The 20365-nt window shown below is 40.6% G+C and overlaps 1 protein-coding gene across 4 annotated transcripts in view; it reads right to left on the bottom strand.

The window, feature by feature from the left end:
• The window catches only part of IPO8 (importin 8), a 50813-nt gene extending 38009 nt beyond the window's left edge, over nt 1-12804 (bottom strand). For 2 of the 4 annotated variants that reach the window (XM_074902088.1, XM_074902092.1), the window contains exons 1-3: nt 12677-12804; nt 4105-4186; nt 1842-1998 (exon numbers count right to left, since the gene is read on the bottom strand). In XM_074902088.1, the coding sequence (XP_074758189.1) occupies nt 1842-1998; nt 4105-4186; nt 12677-12760 (323 nt within the window). In that variant the 5' untranslated portion in view covers nt 12761-12804. Of the gene's footprint in view, nt 1-1841; nt 1999-4104; nt 4187-5677; nt 5809-9469; nt 9576-12676 lie in introns of those variants that run through there. The other 2 variants (XM_074902091.1, XM_074902090.1) reach the window with 2 other exon arrangements.
• Nucleotides 12805-20365: the final 7561 nt, after the last annotated feature.

Below are 20365 nucleotides of genomic sequence, written 5' to 3'. Positions count from 1 at the left end.
TTTATTAAACAATATTGGCCTGTGTTATGATCCAAGCCAGAGGCTCCTCATGAAATTACAATCTTGCTGGGACCTTCTAGAACAGCACTCTCTCAACCTCCAAAGCATATGACAGAGCCCATTAGGTAAAAAATTATTATTCCTCTCCCTTTACATATTTTTAGATGCCACTCACAATGGTAAGGCAAGATAGAATTGTTAATTGACTAAAGTGAGATGTGACTAAAAAAAACTGAGCAGCACTGTACTAGAAGCTGTAAATAAATACTCTTGGCTCTGCTAAGGAATAATGTAAAAAAAAAAAAAAAGCGTGCAGAAAATATTGGTTCTTCTATGTTAAGTTTTCCTTGGGTATCCTCTTGCAGTCCATTACATAAGGAGCCACTATTATAAAGTAGTTCAATATGGGGCCCTCCACCTACTGATCCTTTTAGCTTTGTACAAACTTACGTCCCCCTCAAGCCTTTGGAGTTCACGCTTGTTGCTGATTTGGTTCCTCCTCCCCCCTCATGCTCGCAAGCAAAAAGTGAAAAATATCAGTATTACAACATCAGACTAGTTCCAGTAAAGTTTCTTTGACTTTTTTAACTTCTGACAAATCTACAAGTTTAGCCAGTATTTAGAAACCCTGTACTTTATTCCAGGTGATTGTCCCAGGGTTTTCAACCCTCTTTTTAGATGTAGGTTGCCAATGTAACATCAAGGCATTTTGAGTATCAGGTTATGGAATGATGCCTGAACTAGGTTGCAAAAAACTCTTCAAAATTCCATTATCTTGCATTCTTTTGTATAAACCTGTCCTTGGCATTTATGACATGATGGCAGGGGAAACTAAATGTCTTTATTACATTATCACAGAAACAACACAAGCGTCCTTACCTTGTAGCACAACCTTGGCAAGGAGCACCTAACTCTTTCAAGTGGAGACACTAATCATTGGCATCAGAGTATGTTAGAAAAGCTGAACTGGAAATGATGATTTAGTTCATTTTCTTGTCTCAGAACAGGACCATTTATACCCTAAGCATTCCTGGCATGCGTTTGTCTAATCTATTTGTAAAGACCTCCAGTGACAGAAATGCTATAGCGGTCTAATGCATTCTGATGCTTCTTTAATTTTTTTAAGTGTTTTCTCTAATCCCAATTTCAATCTGTAGTCAATCACTCCTCTTCTGGATATAACTACTGACAAAAAACACACCTTCGGGCACCTAGCTGGTAGAGAGGAGGAGGAGAGAAGAGGAAAGTTTGCTTCTGTTTTTCAAAGATGAACATCTATACACTACAGCCTAATCCCACCCTGTCAGCCTCACTTGAATTAGAGTGGTGAACAATCATATGTCTGTGAATTTCAACTATTCTTCCAGCAAAAAGACAACAGTGTTTCATCATTCTTTTAACATGTTAAAACCAAGAATGCTAATACACATTTAAATACTGAGGTTACATATAAAAATTGCAAAAGTAATTGAGAAAAGGGCTACTAGAAAAAAGAAAACAGATCTCAGGCAGTATTTCTCTGAATGGTTCATCCTGTATTGCAGATAGCCCTCTATACTACCTGCTCTGAATCAGCCAAACAGACAGGCTGTCACTACAACAAGTGTTATAAGACACTTTAAACAACACCATAAGAGAATAAATCACATCACAGGGCTCTTAGCCGAGTTACTACATTTCTGAAAAACAAGTGCACATAAATATGTTAAAATTGATTATTACATTTTCAAAACAAGCAGTTGCTTCATCTGCCAAGAAATTGAGATGTCTCATTAACTACATCTGGACTGGTAGGTCTGAGAACTTGAGCTATAGAAATATCTCTACACAATGTGAGGTACCTCACTAAGTCAGGAGAACGAATTATTCCTTCTACAATGTTATCACGAATCTGTTGACGATCATTTTCATGAATGTTGAATGGAAATACTGCTTCTCCAGGAGGTGGCTCACGGTCCGGCCAGTACTGCGTCACCATGTTCTTCAGGTAAATGGCAGCTAAGTATAAACATTGGGGAAATAATAATTTAATTTTCACACATCTCCACATTACTCCATGCTCAACATGTAGTACAGTCGAAAGTAGAACAAAGAGTTGAAAAGACAATTAAAAACCACTGCATGAGTTCTTAACAGTTACAGGCACTAAGCACAGCTGAGTCTGAAAATAACTTTTTTAATGATTCCACACAAGATCAGCCCTAAGTGCTTGGTCCTAAACAGAACAGGATAGTATTTAGTCAGCTTCTGTTGGGGTACATTCTTTATTACATCAGTCTTCCATATGGACATAATATTCCATCATTCTAAGCAAGCAAACAAAACACTACTTATCTGCATATTTACTCATCCCTTAAACAACTACTCAAGCTTGGTAAGTAAAGTTTTGGAAGGCTCATGTAAACAAATATCTGCACACACAGATGGGACACTCTGCTTGGGGAAATGCCCAGTACGAAACTGGCACATGGCCTACCTTCTATTCAAACAGAAATGTTTGTTGTGAATTATCTAAGCTTTATCTCACTATTAGGATTTCCCATAATCCTTTAGAATTGTTCCCTTCTGTCTCACGTGAAAAACCATGAAAAATAAAGTTAATCTTCAGCTGAAAATAAAGCAGCATTTATGCCTCAGTACTAAAATGTCTGTAGGCATTCTTCATGAAATGTAGGAAATATGGTGTAAGGAATTAAAAGAATGTTCTTAATAAACTATTATCCCTGTACTATTTTGGTTGATTACTAGTTAGGGTTTTAAAGTATAAATAAGATATCCTTGGGTACAATCATTTTTCTTGGTGGTGACAAATTACAAAGTACAAAAACATGTAGTTTGTAAAATATTTTACAGGAGCAAGAGGAAAAGCAGTCCTTTGTCTATGACATGCCAGAATATTCATACAAGAAACAGGTCCAGAAAGACCAGTCCAAGACTTTAACTTACTTTGTCCATAGATCCCGTTGTTATAAAAATTTTTCGCTTTTAAAAAATTTCCAAGGAAATCTGTTGACTTGCATAATTTACATATGTTTTATTATTTTAAACCCCTACTCTGTAAAAAAGGAAAATTAAAAAAATATATATATATAAAAATTATGTTCTACATACTTGGGTTTTTTTTCCCAAATGACACTGAAATGAGAGATTAATTGATAAAAATGACCTTATGGAGTCTACATTAAGCATCAAACTTTACTACAGAACAGTTTAACAATGCCATTCAAAGTTGGATTATCTTTGAAAAAATAAACACCAGCATGATAAACAGCATATGTCAGCATGCCCCAACAGACTCAGGGGATTAATAGGATCTGTACAAAAAAACACAACAGTGCTTCTATGGGAAATATTGTTCACTCAACAGAGCTGTGAGCGAAACAATATTCATCAGTTTCTTGAAAAAGCCGCATATTTTCTGTATCTGTCAAAAATACTGTACAGGAATAGTTAAAATATATTATGAGAATTTAGAATCTGATCTTCTAGAAATGTATACCCTAAAGTCAACTGCATCAGCATACCTGAACTCACACACACAGTTGGGCAATCTTTCTAGACATGTTCAGACTATAAATTCCTAATTTACCAGTGATGGTACCCGCCTTCATACCTACTTTTGTGAATGGACACCATAAATATTAACTAAGCATATATGGCTATCCTTGACCTAGGGAACTATGGGTTTTTTTCATTTTTCAGAACTTCCATTTTTCCAGGAAAGGGGATTCAAAGACACAAATGAGATCCACTTTTTTAAAATTTCCACTTGTCTTCGCATCACTACTTCTTCACCACCAGGAGAAAGAATACCTAAGGCTCCCTGCGTACTCAGTTTTGAGCAGAAAACATTCTCTTTTCATATCAGTATCACAGCAATACAGTAGGGATCAGTACAAACACAGGGAGGCCAAAGCAGGACTCTACCTCATACTCATGGCTTTATCCGACCCTCATGTAGGAAAGAAACAACAAAGATAGACCCTTTTCATTTCCACGTGCAGAACAAACGTGAACTTACTTAAATTGCAACAGCTCAATACTCTGTCGAAATAACTAGCAGACTGACTTACTACCAAAAGTGAAACAAGGAATTTATCTCACCTGCTTGACGCACTGGAAATTCAACTTGATCTGATACTATGATTTGCAGTAGACTTGGAGCAAAATTGATGATCTTATAGGACTGAAATACATATAAAACACAGTTAACAAGTCACTGTGTCTAAAGAAGACTGTATTACCAAAAGCTGAATAAGAAATACAAACTAAGTATTTTGCAGTGTTCTTTGATTCTGCTCATGAAGTATGAAAGGTTTTAGCCTTGGATTTACCCAGATCTGCAGAAATCCAAATAATTACTTGTAAAAGCTGAGCATATAACAGCGCATGGGTGGAATAAGTAATGTGGCAAGGCTCTCTATTAGAGATTAGTGATAATGAATATTCAAATAATTCTGAGAATGCATAGTGAGAAGCACTACAAATCTTGAATTATTTAACTTAGCCTCGTAAGTCAAATGGATATTGACATGCTTCATCAATACATACCATTTATTTGCAAAATAGATTGTGATATAATAGCAATACTGAATTTTGAAGAGATTAAGAAAACCACTTTAAATTATTTTCAAGTGTAAACAACATCTGCATTAGCCATATATTATACAGACATCTTTTAACAAACTAGATGTATAGTGCATCTTAACAGAGAAATAAAAACTGGGGAAACACAGTGGAATAACCATTTTTAATTAAAATCAAGCATACACAGATAACATTTCAAAACCCACAGCCTTCCTGGGAACTTTTCAAACACTACATCAGCCATGCAGCTGAAGAATTTCAAAGAGAAAACAATGCTCACTGAACTTCGAGCAAAGCACACCAGATTTAAAAGATGTGAAAATCTGATAGCATTATACTGTTGTCATTCAACAGGGGTCCTCCAATGCGAAGAATTGTTGACTCAGCGTGGTGCAGTTACTGCTAAGCCTTGGCAACATCACTAGTTACCAGTAGGTTAGATCTTTCATCACTTAGATCCATGTGCATTATGTTCAAAGAGAGATGTTTCTTGGGGCTAGATGGCAGAAGCTTTCTTTATTTCATCTTTAATAGTATTTCTTTCCAACTAGATTATGCCTGGCAGTTCTGTGGTTGTTTCCAGAGCTGTGCTTTAAGTACAAGTATAGTACATCCTCCTGTAAACTTGGCCTCATTTGAAAGCTGTGAAATAAGAGGTACATTCTACTCTTCATGCACCCAGTTCCTTGATCTAACATTTCCATAATGAGGTAAAATTACATTGCTTTCATGACACCTAAGTGTAACGGCTGCATCACAACACTATCATTCAATAATTTTACCAAATCCCTTAATTTTCTGGCCCTCATTTTACTCATTATAATGATAGTAATTTTAACCTCCTCTCTGTTCAGAGACTCATTTGATGTTTATAGAGTAATCTGAGATCTCAGATAAAAGCAGTAACAGCAAATCAAAAGCATATTCTCCTGCAATTCCCTTCGCTATAAACTTTAATTATCCCTAAGAAATGCTTGAAATAAAGTAAAAGCTGTAACAGACAGCACAGGAACTCCATTTATCTATGGACATGCTGAAATACCAGCTTTCAATGTCAACTGGTTGAAGCATGCTGGATTCCAAAGACCACCTTTTAATGGAGTATCCTGGAGTCCAAAGCTTGCCCTTCAATCGCTACTGGGCAGAATCTGTACAATGTTGGTGGGTTCTGACAGGGGCCGCAGCAGGCAAGAGCATCCTCCAGCGCTCACCACCCAACTCCTAGGGAGATAAGGAAAGCACAAGGAATCCCAGCAGCACAGAAAGCCAAAAATGTGCATGAACACTAATCATCCTTTGAAATAGTGCCAATATGCTGTTCTCAGATCCAGTTTACACACAGCTTTTACTACTATAAACACACCTATTAAGAATGCAACCTTTTTGGGGGTTGTTTTGTTGCTGTTGTTTTCCTGCAGTAATCCTACCAGTATCACATTTAGGGTGAACACAGTGAGAACAGTATAAATTATTTCCCTTTCTTTGTGCAAACAGCTTTTACTGAATCTACATTAAAGTCATTGCTACTCCAGGAAGCTTTATTGGTACCACTTGTGCTGGCGTACAACTGCTACCCCTGAAGTTTTGCCAGGATATATACAAATACAGTTATTTGGCCTGCGCAGCAAATCCTCTCAGCAAGCGCCTGGAGTGACAAAAGACATGTTATGCAGAAGGTACGCAGAGTGTCTCAGAGGGGGCCTCATCCCTACCAGCACACTGCTATGAGGGTTTCTTTACACTTTACACAGTGACACCCCTAAAGAGATCACTGGGACACAGTATTAGGCTCCCACTAAATCCTTTTACTCCATACTACTGTCATTACCATAATTCACATTTTCACATAGCTTTGTTTTCTACTCTTTATCAGAAATACAAATGCTGTAGAGATCAACAGAGATTGTGTGCCCATTTTAGAAACAAGACACCCAATTCTGTTGCATTTGTGAAGCTCAAATACCATCCCGCTCACTTGTGTGGCAACAAACCCGGTCAGGAAAACTACATGCCGCTTGCAATTTTTAGAACAGAGGACTTTTTAAAAAGCTCCATGCAGCAACATTTTTCCTATACCAGCACATTCTTGTTGGTTTAGCTGTCATGCTAATTGTGGTCTTGGGATGTATCCTTTCTCTGCCTTGCACAGGAAACCATCCAACAGGTCCTGGACACCAGCAAGTAAAGCTGTATGTATCACGTGAGCAGGTGCAGAGCAGTTGTCAGGTGTATACTGTGTAAATGGGAAGAGACCTCGGAGCGGGATGAGTTCAGCAAGACAGTTATTTATATTGTTACAGATGCAGCTAAACTTTTACAAAGGGAGAGCTGGAATATCGTCAGTCCCACAGAAGGAATGGGACCTGCTCAGTTTGAAGAGCCATGCCCAGGAGCCACAGGGAGGCACCAGACCGCTGAAAAAGACCTTCAGCCCAACTTGCGTGATACAGCATGCTGCTTTGTGCAGTTTATGAATAATTACATTGCCTTGAATTCACATTGTTGTGATTTGGTAAAACTTTCTGTGAAGGTGCTGATCAACGGCATTTTATTTTGAAGGAGAAAGTATAAGTTTTTTAAAATAAACTTTCACTGAGTACTTACAAAGAATGATTATTTTAAAGCTGTGTAAAACATACTGACTGCTTTTGCATGAATCACAGATCAGAGCATTTATACTAAAAAACAATTTCATCTAATTTTCATTGAGTTTAAGAGGATGGAATACAGCAATGTGCAAGACTAGCAGCTAAACTGGGAGAGGCATACAGCATTGTTAAGATGCAGTTGGATACATTTACAGCGATGGAGAAGAGAAGACACTGTGTCCCATCAGTGTCCACTGTCTCAGGATCTGTGCACTGCAGCTGTACAGCTTTCTGCACTCCATCCTTTCACCTTTGGCCTAACATGTATTCTTCCCCACCACAGCATCACAGATTCAGTCATCAAAAGATCAGAGAACACATCATTTTTTGCCTATTTTCTCTTCCATTAGATTAGATACAGAACAGAGAACACCCAAAAAAGCCTCAGGTGGGCCACTGGAAAACAACAAGATGAACAACATCACATGTAAAGGACTAGAATGCAACAAGAGATAAGCAGGAAAAATATATAAACATTTCCCCAAATGGATCCTACGAAGCAAACACTTTTCACATCTAACCTTCAGATTTGGCTTTCAGGTTATCATGCATTATATACTAATAAACTCATTTGAGCAAGCATTATGCTTGAGTCTTGCTTGCTGTCACATTTAAAACCCACAACAAGCAACTGCTCCATAATCACATTTGTCAGTAGACTTCCCACTGCACTGATGGCAACCACAGAGGCTGAGTGTGGAACAGCACTGGAAGGTGCCTCTTCCCCTGCAGAACAGCAACAGGACAATCTAGAACAATGGATATAGAAAACTAGAGCCTTCGCTTTGGTTCTACAAGGGAAGACAAGATCATCCTCCTCCACCAGCAGTAAACATCTCTGTTCCTCTGAATCCAAGTATGGCACATAAAAATTGCTGAAAAATCAAGGCATTATCTCTTTGCAAAGACAAATACACAGAAAAAATTTGTACCTTAAATACATAAGCAATTAACTGTTTACAAAGATTATTTGAAAGCTTATGTACATTTGATCTGAAAGCTGAACTATCTGGTTTACTAAGTTTTATTTTCTGTTTTCTGTGCACTGAAAATATGTTACTGAGAAATTCCATCAGTATTTGTCACATGCAGGAATATTTTACAGTTGTTAACAGTATTTTCTCTCCTGTTTTTTACACTGTCAGTCACAGACAGCTGTTAAAACGAACTAGAACTTCAAAAGACACCTTCTCTTTCCCTGTTGACACCCAAAGGTATTGGTTGGGGCGGGGGGGGAACACACAGCATTTTCATACACAGTGAAAATAAGCATGTGTAAGAATCTACCTGAGCTTTTTTCCTCAGTGGGTTCTGCTGCCAAATTAATCCAGTTTTAAACAAACTCCACTTTCCACACAACTTCTAATCATGAAAGTCAACTTCCTCATCAAATTGGTCTTCACTACAAATACCTGAGATTCCTTCCTCTAGGTAACATGAGGTGCTCACTGTCACTTTGAGTGGCCTTCAGATCCCTGCCTACTCTGACAGCCAGCTCAACAAAAGATGTGGAAGGTATGGAAGGAAGCCCAGCTTTATTCTGGACTCTTCTGCTTCTGGGCAATCTTCTCTCACTTCTTTCTCTTCTTCCAGCACTGCCACTCAGTTCCTGTCAAAGCCAAATGCTGCAACTCATTCTCAATATTTAAACAAGCAGCTGTATTTCTGCAATTGTGATCTTATTTCCCCCCAAGAAAAGGCCAAAGAAATGTATTACAGCAGGTTGAACCAATTAATATTAATGCATAAATCTGTATGATATTCTATCTGAACTGGAATCAGAATGACTTTGTACATTCACACACACAATCAGAGAGTACATTCCACAACACTCCAAGAACTGGCACATGAAAGCAGTAATTAGCCACTAAAGAAAACAAAAATTAAAACCAGAAGTCCCTGAAGTTCATGAGACAGACCTAACAAGAGTAATGGCCTAGAACAGATATCAAAGAAAGGTGCACAGAAATTGCATCTTTCTTGGCATGATAATTGACTGTTCTAGTAAGTACAGTGTGATTGATAAATATCATAAAAGTGCACACCAATTATGATGTGACAGAACTGAAGAAAAAAAGGGCGTGAGAACAAAAGAAAAGAGGGAGATGGAACGATGTGCACACTTATCAACAGGCTAAAAGGAAAAAGACAGCAGTTACATGATAGACTGACCTGGCAGGAAATTACTGCTCTAGTTTATCAAGAATCACATTTCAGACAAATCCCACACTCACATTTCTGTCCAGGTCACTGAGAAAAGTGAAGTTTGTTGATGACTCAGGAGTAGCATGCATCACCCAAGAAGGTCGGTCAGAAAAATCCTACAAAGAACTGAATGATCTTTAGAATTGCACCAACAAAAATGGAATGGGTTAATCAGACAAAGTACGTGGTCATGCACTCAAAGATAATATGAATTTCTTCTAAAAGCTTGAGGTTTCTTAGTGAGGAAGTCCTTTACCCCCTTTTACCATGAGGTAAAAGGACCTCAGTATATTAAGTGATAAGAAACATGTAGACACTGGACACGAAGAAGGTAATTGTAGTTTTAGAGGATGTATGAGGTACTAGTGTCATGGAGTGTAAGACCTTCTGGAAACACAAATTATCAGATTGCACAAGAATGATTAATTCAAAAGGAAACAAGTGCGGAGAAGATCTGTGCTCTCGTATCACTGGATTTCATAAATGCACTTTTATGATAAGACAAAGGAAATACAGCCTGTTGCGGCTAGGAAAAGAAGCCGGTAGGGATCAGCCTTTGACAACTAAATCAGATAGGGTACCAAGAAACCTATTCTAGTTAAGAAGATCGGCACAAATGGATATAAATGGACCATAAGTTAATTTTGTCTGGAAACCAACACTTGTTGCTAGCTGTGGGAGGAAGAAAATTCACAAACAGCCTTCCAACAGACATAATAAGGGTAAAAAAAGTGAATCTTAATTCCATTTCTGAATGCAGTCAGATGATGATCCAGAAGGCAGACGGCAACTTCACTGGTTTAGCTCTATCTTTATACGGGTGCAGGAACACATAGAAGAGGCATTTTCAAACATGCTGGGACTTTTACAGGTAGGCAAGCTTTCACTCATTTCAACTCCTTTCCCAATGTTCTACGCTGTAAGCAAATTATGGAGTCGGGACTATTATTATATTGTTCTAAACAACTTTCTCTATGGGTACAAGCAATGAGGTGCCTACAAAGAGGTGCTATATTGGTGGACTAGTAGGATTTATACTCTCTGGAGAGCTCCTGTCACTACCTGGATTCAAACTTGAAAGCAAATGTGCACCGCAGACGGGCTAACACAAAAGAAGTCTTACCTCGACACCCATTAGCATGTATCAGGAGCAGCATCACTAACTATTGCACAGAATAAAGGTGACATTTGTTCTGTTTGGTCAAGTGTTATATTACCACTCCAAGGACTTATTGTTGGAAGGTTTTCCGTTTGGTTGGGGGATTGGTTCCTTTCCTAGAACAAGATAAATGCTGGAACAGCATCTGGATTCCAGTACTTGCAGAAACACAGCGATATGTCAACACTATCATTAGATATGTGGGAGTCTGACATGTCACTTTGAAGTCTTGCTTCAAAAGCACTGAAAGGCTTCAAGATGTCAAAGGCCCACGTTAAGCAACATTCCTCAGGAGCACTTTTGTTCCACTCATCCAAAGAATCATGTCAAACCCAGCACCGCATCAGTACATTATGTCAGCCAGATACATCATGCTTCGTTTAGTAACAGGAAGCCTACACAATAATAGATATGTCTTAATTTCAAGATTCATTATTTATAATAGTTAGAAAAGAGAAAACGTGCCAGCTATTTTAAATAAAAATCTGTATCTCAACCCGTTCTCAATAAATATACTTGCACTCTTGAATTTAAAATCTGTGTCTTTCAAGAGAACTACATTATCCATCACTTGAACTTAAAATATTTTACAGATCTCAGTCTTAGAACACTTTCAAAACTTTTCCTGAGCTTCACATCATTTAATTCATGATGTTAAAATAACAGCATTAGGAGCAGGACCCCGGAATCCTGACAGCTGCCTATTTGATCTGAGCTTGCCAAACATGCAGCCGTTTATTATTGTAGTTTTGACTCCTGTGCAACAGGCTGCTAACAAATATTTATAATTTCCCTCTCAGTCCTTAATAGTAGGGATAAAAATAGGTACTGATAAATTTTTAAAGTAACTATGCCAACTAAAGTAAAAAAGTTTGCATTTTTATCTAACTATCCCCAAGAACATTCTCATTGTCCAGCACTTAATCCACTGATTTACTAAGGGAACTTGCCAACAGCTAAAGCAAGGATTAGCTGTATCTAATTCAGAAGGAGTTTTAAATTGCCTAAACAGAAAATTAAGCTGGAGGAGCAATCCTGAAGTAATTCCTGACAGCCAATAGACCCTTTTGTTAATACACCAACACAGCCGAAAAATCCAAGTCGTCCAGTAGAATTGACCAACTATTCCACTGAAGTATAGAGGCTAAAGCTTTATTAATGCCGCGCAAGGCAACCTTGCTCTTTTCTCAAATGTCCAAATTGCGATTGTGGCACAGTTTTGATTCAGTGCATACCGCCGCTACATTAACTGTGGGATACTGTGATAAACTGCCCATAAAAATCTACTGTGCGTTTCCCAAAGCTGAACTTGGCACGCTGCTGAACGGGACAAAACGCACCCCTCAGAGTCACTGCGATCTACCACCGGTAAGAGCGAGGGAGATCCGAACGGAGCGGAGCTCACTGTCATGCCTCCCCGCCCCAAAACACGGAGCGTGAGGGCTCAGGCCATGCCGAGTGGGTACTCGACTGCCGCACTTCGGTACGCCCCGCTCCCAGGGTCGCAACATTAAGGCCAAAACTGTGGGAGGGCAGCGATCGCGCCCAGCCGCCGGGCACCTACGGCGCAGACCAGGGGCCGCCGAGGCCGCGCTCCTCGCCCGCCCCCCGGAGGCTCCGAGAGCCGGCAGGTCTCGCAGCGACAGCGCCCGCCCCGGGGGTCCCGGCAGCCGGAGCGGGGCGGCCCTGCCTCCCGCTGCCAGGCCGCCCCGGCCCGGCCCTGCGGCCGAGCGCCCGGGCCGGCGGCGCGGCGAGGCGGCCGCTGACAGCCGGCGCGGGAGGGCCCGCTCTGGCGGGGGATGCCACCGCCGCCCCCGGCCCAGCCCCGCTTTCCGCTGCAGCCCGCGCCGGGGGAGGGCAGCGGCGCGGGGAACCCCTCAGCCCCTCGCCGCGGAGCGGAGCGGGCGGTCCCGGCGTGGAGGAGGGGGCGCACCCCGACGCCCCCCGCCTCCCGGCCCAACCCCTGCCGGCGGGGCCGGGCGGCCCCGTGCCGCGCGGCGGCCGGGGCGCGGCGCGGCGGGGCGGGGGCGGGGCAGGCCGGCCGTGGGTCCCGGCCGGGGCCGTCCGCTCCCCTCACCTGATTGAGCTCGTTCTCGGCGGCGATGCGCAGCTTGGGGTCTATGGTGCCCTTCAGAGCCTGGATGATCCTGTTGGGATCCATCTTCCCTCGCCGGCAGGCAGCGCGTCCCCGGGGGCAGGAGGAAGAAGAGGAGCCGCCCCCGCCGCCGCCCCCCCCGTGCCACAACCGCAGGCTCGTGTCCCCCAACCCCCCCCGTCCCTCTCCAGAGCCATTCACCGGTTTGCGACAGCTGGGTATCGGGAAACGGGCACTGCTTTACGGCCGCAGCGCCGCCTTCTGGCTTCGTGCAGAGGTCGGCGAGGAGTGGCCGCCATCTTGTTGTACGGATAAAAAGTCAGCCGGGATGGCTCGTGGCGGATGGGGGCGGGTTTCTAGGCGGTAGTTGTGTGGGGGCGGCCATGTTGCGGTACGGAACGCAGGCTGTGGAGTCCGGCGCGCCCAACTCCCTGAGGGAGAGGGCGGCCGGGGCCGCGGCAGCCGCGGTCTTCACGGTGCGTGTGCGGCTGCCGGCTCCTCTACGGCCCCCAGGGACGTCTGCCCGTGCCCCATCCCTGCAGACATCAGTAGGAGACTCGGCTGATAACAAACCGTCGCTGTCGTGGCGATGTGGGGGAAGCCGCGCCCTGTGGCACCGCACCCCGGCGGGGGGTCAGCTGGGCTAGGGACAGCCAGGCCGGCGCGGGCCGGGGCCCAGCACTGCTGCCGGCGGACAGCTGCCGCTGCTGCCGTTGTGCGGAGGTACCTCCGTCCATCGCTGCTCGGTGGCCTCTTTTGGTACCGTACAGTGAGCGGCAGCACTGGCTAAGGCACGCCAGTCCCACAGACATCTGATTGCGCAGCTCACGGGGTGCTTCTAGACCCTCTGCGCCGACCGTCTTTGCCAGCACATACTTGTACCGCCCTTAAAAAACAAAACCAGGAAATAACCTAGTTTTTCTTCTTAATAGTTTACTTCTTTTTCCTAGTAGTTTTCCAGCTTGTGTACCAGTCTTGATGATTCTGGATTTGCTAACATGTGAGTTGTTCACACAAGAATTAAAAGTGAGAACACCAAGACAGAATGGTGGTGAGGTCAGCTTCATGGTGGAGAACCAACGTTATCCAGGTACCTAAGGTATGTGCAGCTGGACAAGAAAGATTTGCAACAGGCAGAGAGACAGAAGTTTGCTGTAAGGTGCTTCCTAAAATGTGCAGTTGGGACATATATCATAATTGCTACTATGCTTCTGAGCATGTTTTTCAATGATCCTTATCATTATGTAGATTTGTAGACCCTGAAAATGGTTTGCCTATCTTAATGGTGTTCGCGTGTGAAAGTGGGTGGAAGGTGCTTACCACTCAGGTTGTCAGGAACATACAACCACCACTTGTAACTGCAAGCATTTGCCCCATTGTGATTCTCCACCTCTGTCCTATTTTTCCTCTTAAATGATAGAACGTATAAGTGAACCAAAGGAAGGTTTAAACATCTGTGCAGGTGTAAGATGACTGTGAAAGGTGCAGTTCACAAACCAACAGCATACCAGAAAAACCTCATGACTAATATGATTTTAGTGAGCCAAATCCTTTGGTTACTTCTGCAGGTGATGTTTTACATAACATTTACAAACCAGAGACATCTTATTAACTGGTAGAAAGAACAGAAGGGCTATTTGATGTGTTTTGAAAGAGTCAGACACAAGGGCAGTTACAAAATCATCCTATTATATAGATGCCTTAAGAGTACAATTGTACAATTATAATGTAAAATGTCATTTCTCATTACTGCTCCTCAGTTAAGAAAACAGCAGTACTTCCTTCAACTTACTTGACCTATACTGAAGAATACTTTTAACACTGCTGAATGCACCGGAGTGCCGTTTGTTGTAGGGCTACCCTTCTCTAACCAAGGCGCCTATATGGTAATGCTTGCCATGACATATTTACTGCCACTAAAGCACCTAAAGCACTTAAGTTCCTAAATTGTTACAAGGTAAATGTTAAAGCAGCTAATACTATAATAACTTCATACAAAAAAAAAAAAAAAAAAAAGTCCCTTAATAAGTTTGCCTATAATTAAAAAGAATCTGGCTGTAAAAATTAATTACACCTACCTAGCATTTGGAGATTGTGCGTGCTCTTGTAGTTTTCATCACTTTCTGAAGTGGTGCAGAACACCTGATCATTATCGCTCAAGAGCTGTTTTTCTGTTCTCCAGTAATGCAGCTCTACAGCATCTAGCAAGAAATTGTAGATACTTTATTTACTTTGTCATTTCTTCTTAGAAGCAGGCAGGAGTATGTTCAGTAATCATAAAATATAAACAAAAACTAACATGAGTATATAAAGTATATATTGTTAATTATGGTAATTCTTTGTAATTTTCCTATTTTGGTTAAGATAGTAAATAATAATAGTCCAGTGAAAACTGCACATTTTAAAGATCCTGGATCATGTACGATACTAAAATGAAGTTATTTCAAAAGATTTGTAATGTTATATGTCTACTTCCTTTTTCCAAATTGGCATGTTAAGGACAGTTTAAAAGCAGTTCTGTTTTACTACATTTCTGTGTATTCGTCTGTGGTAGGTGAACTTATAAGTTATGAAATTTATTCATTGAGATACTTTACTCCTGTGGAGCTGATGATGTAAAATATATCAATAAAGACCAAAATATGCTTAAAGGCTATTTTAACATCTTCCTAAAATGTTTTTCATCATTTTATTGCACTTACCACTTGTATTTAAAACAAGCACTTTTAACACACAACATTCCCTACAAAAAAAAGTGGAAAAGATCTTACACCTAAGGTTTTGCTTTTAAGGCCCACTTTTTGTGCACACCATCAATGGGGCAATGCCAGCAAGTCTCTAAATCAAGTAACATCCAGTTAAACAATGCTTGTTTCCTTTGTAGTGTCAGCAGTGATTTAGTTGTGGGAGTATTGTTGCAAGCATTTTAGTCTACCTATGTGCTGGGTTTGATGTATGCCTGATACTGCTTTCTGTAAAACATGAATCGCCATAAATACCAGTGGCTGTGTTACTCTAAAAATAAGTTTAATCATTAATTGAAATATTTCTATGTAAGTTCAAAAACTTCAGGATGAAAGTAACTTCTTATAAGCAAGAACTTGTATGCCTTTTTGTTAGAGCAAAGATTCTGTTAATATTTTGGCCTTCACCTACTTCAAAATAATGGATCTGGAACTGAATTAGAATGTTGTTTGGGTTTTTTAAAATCTGTTTTTCTACTCTGCAAATTCTCAGATTTTCTTGTCATCTATCTAACACTGCTGGTGAGAGAAGACACAATGTGAAAGGGGCAAGCGATATACAAAGCAACTAAAAAAACAAGTAAAATGAAATACAAGTTGCTCCAGCTTGCAAGTACAGAAAAAAAAAAAAAAAAGGATGTGAGTAAGTGGGAGGTGGGGAGATAAGGGAAAGCAAAGATTTTTATTTTTTTTTAAATAGCTCTCCAGGTGCAGTATAACACTTTTGAAACTCAGTTGCTGAACCCAAGGATTTTTAAAGCAACGTAAGTTTGACCTCAACAAAAATCTGACCAAGTTCCTGACAGAGTTGCTATCAAGATAACTTGATCAAGTTCAAGAACTTTGGGAGGTGGAGAAAAACTGGAAGAGCCTTACATATTGCAGGTTACTCAGAATTAGTCCTTTGACTTGTGGTTGTTTTGAAATGCAGGCTTTAGCTGAATGCTATATGTAACATACTTTCTGCTGGGATACTTTCAGCTCCATTACCATGCCAGCCAAGTTCCTTTATGATAGCATATGGTTGTAAGTTGTAGTTAATCAGAGATACTCACAGGAAAGTATGAGAAAGAAGACAATGATCCTTTTTGTGACATGCTACAAGCTAAATGTAATCCACTGTTTTCAATATAGGGTTTACTTCACTGTAGTAAACTAATGACAAAGTGACTGGATTTGTACTTAGCATAAATCCTTAACTCCATATCAACCACAGCCCTTACTCATCTAAGACCCAAACAGTCCAAAAGTTGTATGAACTAGTACTCTCCAGCCAAATTAGTACTTCCTTCCCCCCCCCCAAGTACAAGACCACCTGGAATTGTTCCATCAGCAGATACAAATGTATAAGCTTTTTCAGTCTTAATAGAATTGTTTATAGTTGGGATAAAAGACACAAAATTAAGTTGATCAGAGACTTGTGAACAAGGGCATAACTAGAGTTAACTTATTTTTATCTGGTTATGGTCTAGCACATCTCCAATTAGAATACACAACAGACTTTTCATATCCTCCACAAGACTCTCAAACAATTTTCTCAAAAGACTTGTATAGATTTGATAAAGAGCAAGGATGATTTGCAGCAGATAAATGTATGCCAGGCCTTTGATCAGAGTTAAAATTCCAAAGCCTTCTCCCCCACTGACTGCTTTGTCAGAGCAGCTGTAGATAACTTAGAGCAGTCAGGGAGGAAAAGGTACATAAACTGAACCAGTACAACAGAACAGTGACATTCTCTGCACCACCACTGTAGCCTCAGGATGGAAGATTTCTTAGCTGCAGAAAGGCAGCCATGACAATTCTGGCAGATCATTCATGGTCTCTCACTTCCATAACCTGGAAAAAACACAGAAATCACCAGTCCATTAGTATTCTGAAAACTTTAAGAAACCCTTTGTCATGGTTGAACCCCATGAGCAGGCAGCGCAGCACCACACAGGCCACTCACACTCCCTCCCTCTCTGTGGGATGGGGGAGCGAATTGGAAGGGCAAAAGTGAGGAAACTCATGCGTTAAGAACAGTTTAATAGGTAAAGCAAAAGCTGCACGCTCAAGCTAAGCAAAATAAGGAATTCACTCACTACTTCCCATCGGCAGGCAGGTGTTTAGCTGTTTCCAGGAAAGCAGGGCTTCACCATGCTTAACAGTTACTTGGGACATCAGGTGCCATAACTCGAGTATCCCACCTTCCGCCTTCTTCCCCCAGCTTGTATTGCTGAGCACAACATCATATAGTCTGAGGTTTGACCCCTTTGGTCTATTGGGGTCAGCAGTCCCAGCTGTGTCCCCTCCCAGCTTCTTGTGCACCCCCACTCTGCTCTCTGGCAGAGTGGCATGAGAAACAGAGAAGGCCTTGACACTGTGTAAGCACTGCTTAGTAGTAACTAAAGCATCCCTGTGTTATCAACAGTGTTTTGGTCACAAATCCAAAACATAGCACCATACCAGCTACTCTGATGAAAATATACTCTATCCCAGCCAAAACCAGTACATCTTCCCCTTTCAGGGTAGTTCCAGTATTTCACTGAACTTCAGAGAAAGAAACATAGAAATTCACTCTAAAATCTAGTGTTAGCTCCTCATCCTTATAGTTTATCTTCAGCAGGCTGCCCGAGGTAACAAAACTGGAGAGAATTTAGGTGGTATCTGATTTGCACAGCAAAGACAGCAATAGGAAGTTAGCAGAACTGTGATGTCCCTGTGTATGTTTTAATTAGACCTCCTGATTATCTTCCTTATATAGCTAAGGCATATTACCTAGTGCAACACTTCAAGCAATTTCATTTAACAGCTACAGAGGAAAAAAGTACTAGCAGACAGTATTTACATGAAGTCTATACTAGTGTTACCTCAAATATTTTCAAGTTGTAAAACTCACCTGTTAAATGCTTTGCCCAGAAGTAGACTATCCATCTAGGTCTTTAGTCTGCATATACTGAGGCAGACCAAAACTGTCAGTAAATAATGCATTAAATACTCTGAAATACTTAGAGAAGCTTTCAAAAACAATTATTAATCTAGAAGCATAAAGAATGAGTTATAAGGTATCAATATCCTAGTGTTCATCACTGAGAAATCATATGAAGTCATGTGTTTAGATATTTTGAAGATTAGAATAGCAATTTTCTACCAGTGGATTTTGGCCAGCTCTTGGTGTGAAAAAGATAGGTGCTTTGCTTGGTCTTCTGCAGCATTTTTTTAAACATAGTCTTCGCATTTAAGATTCAGTATTAGCCTTCTGAGTCACATCTAGTCTGAAAACTGTTCAATTGTAATTATATTCCTTTTTGTAACAGAGGTCAGCTAGAGCTGTACTCATGACTCTGTCTGGAAACACAGTGAAAACCAGTAGTTCTAGCCAAGAAGGTAATATGTGAGAAAAACACAGAATAAAATCAATCATATTTTCAGTTGTTCTATGGGAAAAGAATTGTCCAAGTTGTATTTTTTTAATAACAAATATCAGGGAAAACCACACATTGTATTTTAAAGTAGCTGGTAGAGATTATTCCAATCCAGGCTGATAAAGCCTACAAAAATATGAAGTTTCTTAGAGCCATCCATTATACAATTTATAGTCAAGTTTACTATTGAGGAATGGGATAATGACTAGTTTCCATGTTTCATCATATCTGCAGACTTGTGGCTGTGATAGTGTGTATTCTTTTAGCTAGAAATTTCAAAATCCATCTTCTACAGAGGGACAACCAGCTCAAAAATAGAAGTTTATCTCAGCTATCTTAAATATATGCAAGACAGATACATAAAAGCTTTACTATAGCTCCCAGTACAATGAGTCTCAAACAAATGGTAACATGGGTGCACCAAGCAGTTGTACAGATTTAATTGAACTGGAGTATTAGAACACAACCTGTGTTTCATGTATTCACAGTAATCACATCTGAGGTTGTATAGGCAAATTAGCAATGCTGAGAAGTACTGTTAACTTGTTCTTAAAACATATGATATCAATCAACAAGTACATATAATAAAACCAGGTAGGATTAGCTGCATGCTAAATGAAGAAGCCTGCACTAAGGCAGGCTGAAGTGCAAGGCTCTATGCACAATAGTGCTCATTTATTTACTAGTCCCTATATAGACAGCCTGGGAGAGGGATGACTGGGCCAGTACTCTCCACCTGTCTGAAAAAAAACATCTGGAGTTGCACATCTGTTAGAAAAGCAATGAAGTCTGTCTGTCCACTGCTGCAATGCTATTGTAAGACAAAAATTATCCTGGCACTTCAGCCTATCTACTATATTCCCATACTAATATACAAGGGGAGTTAACAGTCTAAGAAAAAAGTCCTAAAGTCCTGCCGCTTATTTCTATAATACTCAATAGAGGGTAAGTCTATTGGCTAAAGTCAGAATTAGCATGTTTATAAAATATGGGCTTAGTATTCAATAGTTAAGGCTTGACATTTTTGTCCATACTGGTAAAAAGTAGGTTCCCTAAATCTTTATCCTACCTAGACTTCTCAACTCAGAACTTGCTAAATGGATTAAACCAAAATTTGAAGTATTATCACCCTCTAAAAGTCTACATGAAAAAGAAATCTAAACTTGGAGTAAGCCCAAGATCTTTAAGCCAGTTACTTGACTAACAGTCATGCCAGACAACTTGTTTTGGCATCTGCATGGTAGCAGAGAAGAACTGTTTGAAGCTGGAGCTTGTGAAACTGGTAAAGCTGCTGTTTCTTGGTAACATCAGGTCTGAAGTTTACTCTATTTAGGTTTTTACTTTTATTTAAATAAGCAGATCACTGAACTATTTTTATTTTGCATAGTTTTAGTTCATCCTTAGATATACCAGTCAGGCTTTTGCACTAGCTACTGGAGTACACTAAAGTACTTCCTACTGCTAAAACAACTGTTGAAGCTTTTGAAAGTAGAGAGCACTAGGGACCCACAGTCTTACTAGTT

The sequence above is a fragment of the Athene noctua genome, chromosome 3, assembly GCF_965140245.1.
Source record: "Athene noctua chromosome 3, bAthNoc1.hap1.1, whole genome shotgun sequence".
In the NCBI taxonomy this organism is placed as follows: domain Eukaryota; kingdom Metazoa; phylum Chordata; class Aves; order Strigiformes; family Strigidae; genus Athene; species Athene noctua.
Note: the sequence above shows the minus strand (reverse complement) of the source record. Positions and strands in the feature narration are given on the sequence as shown.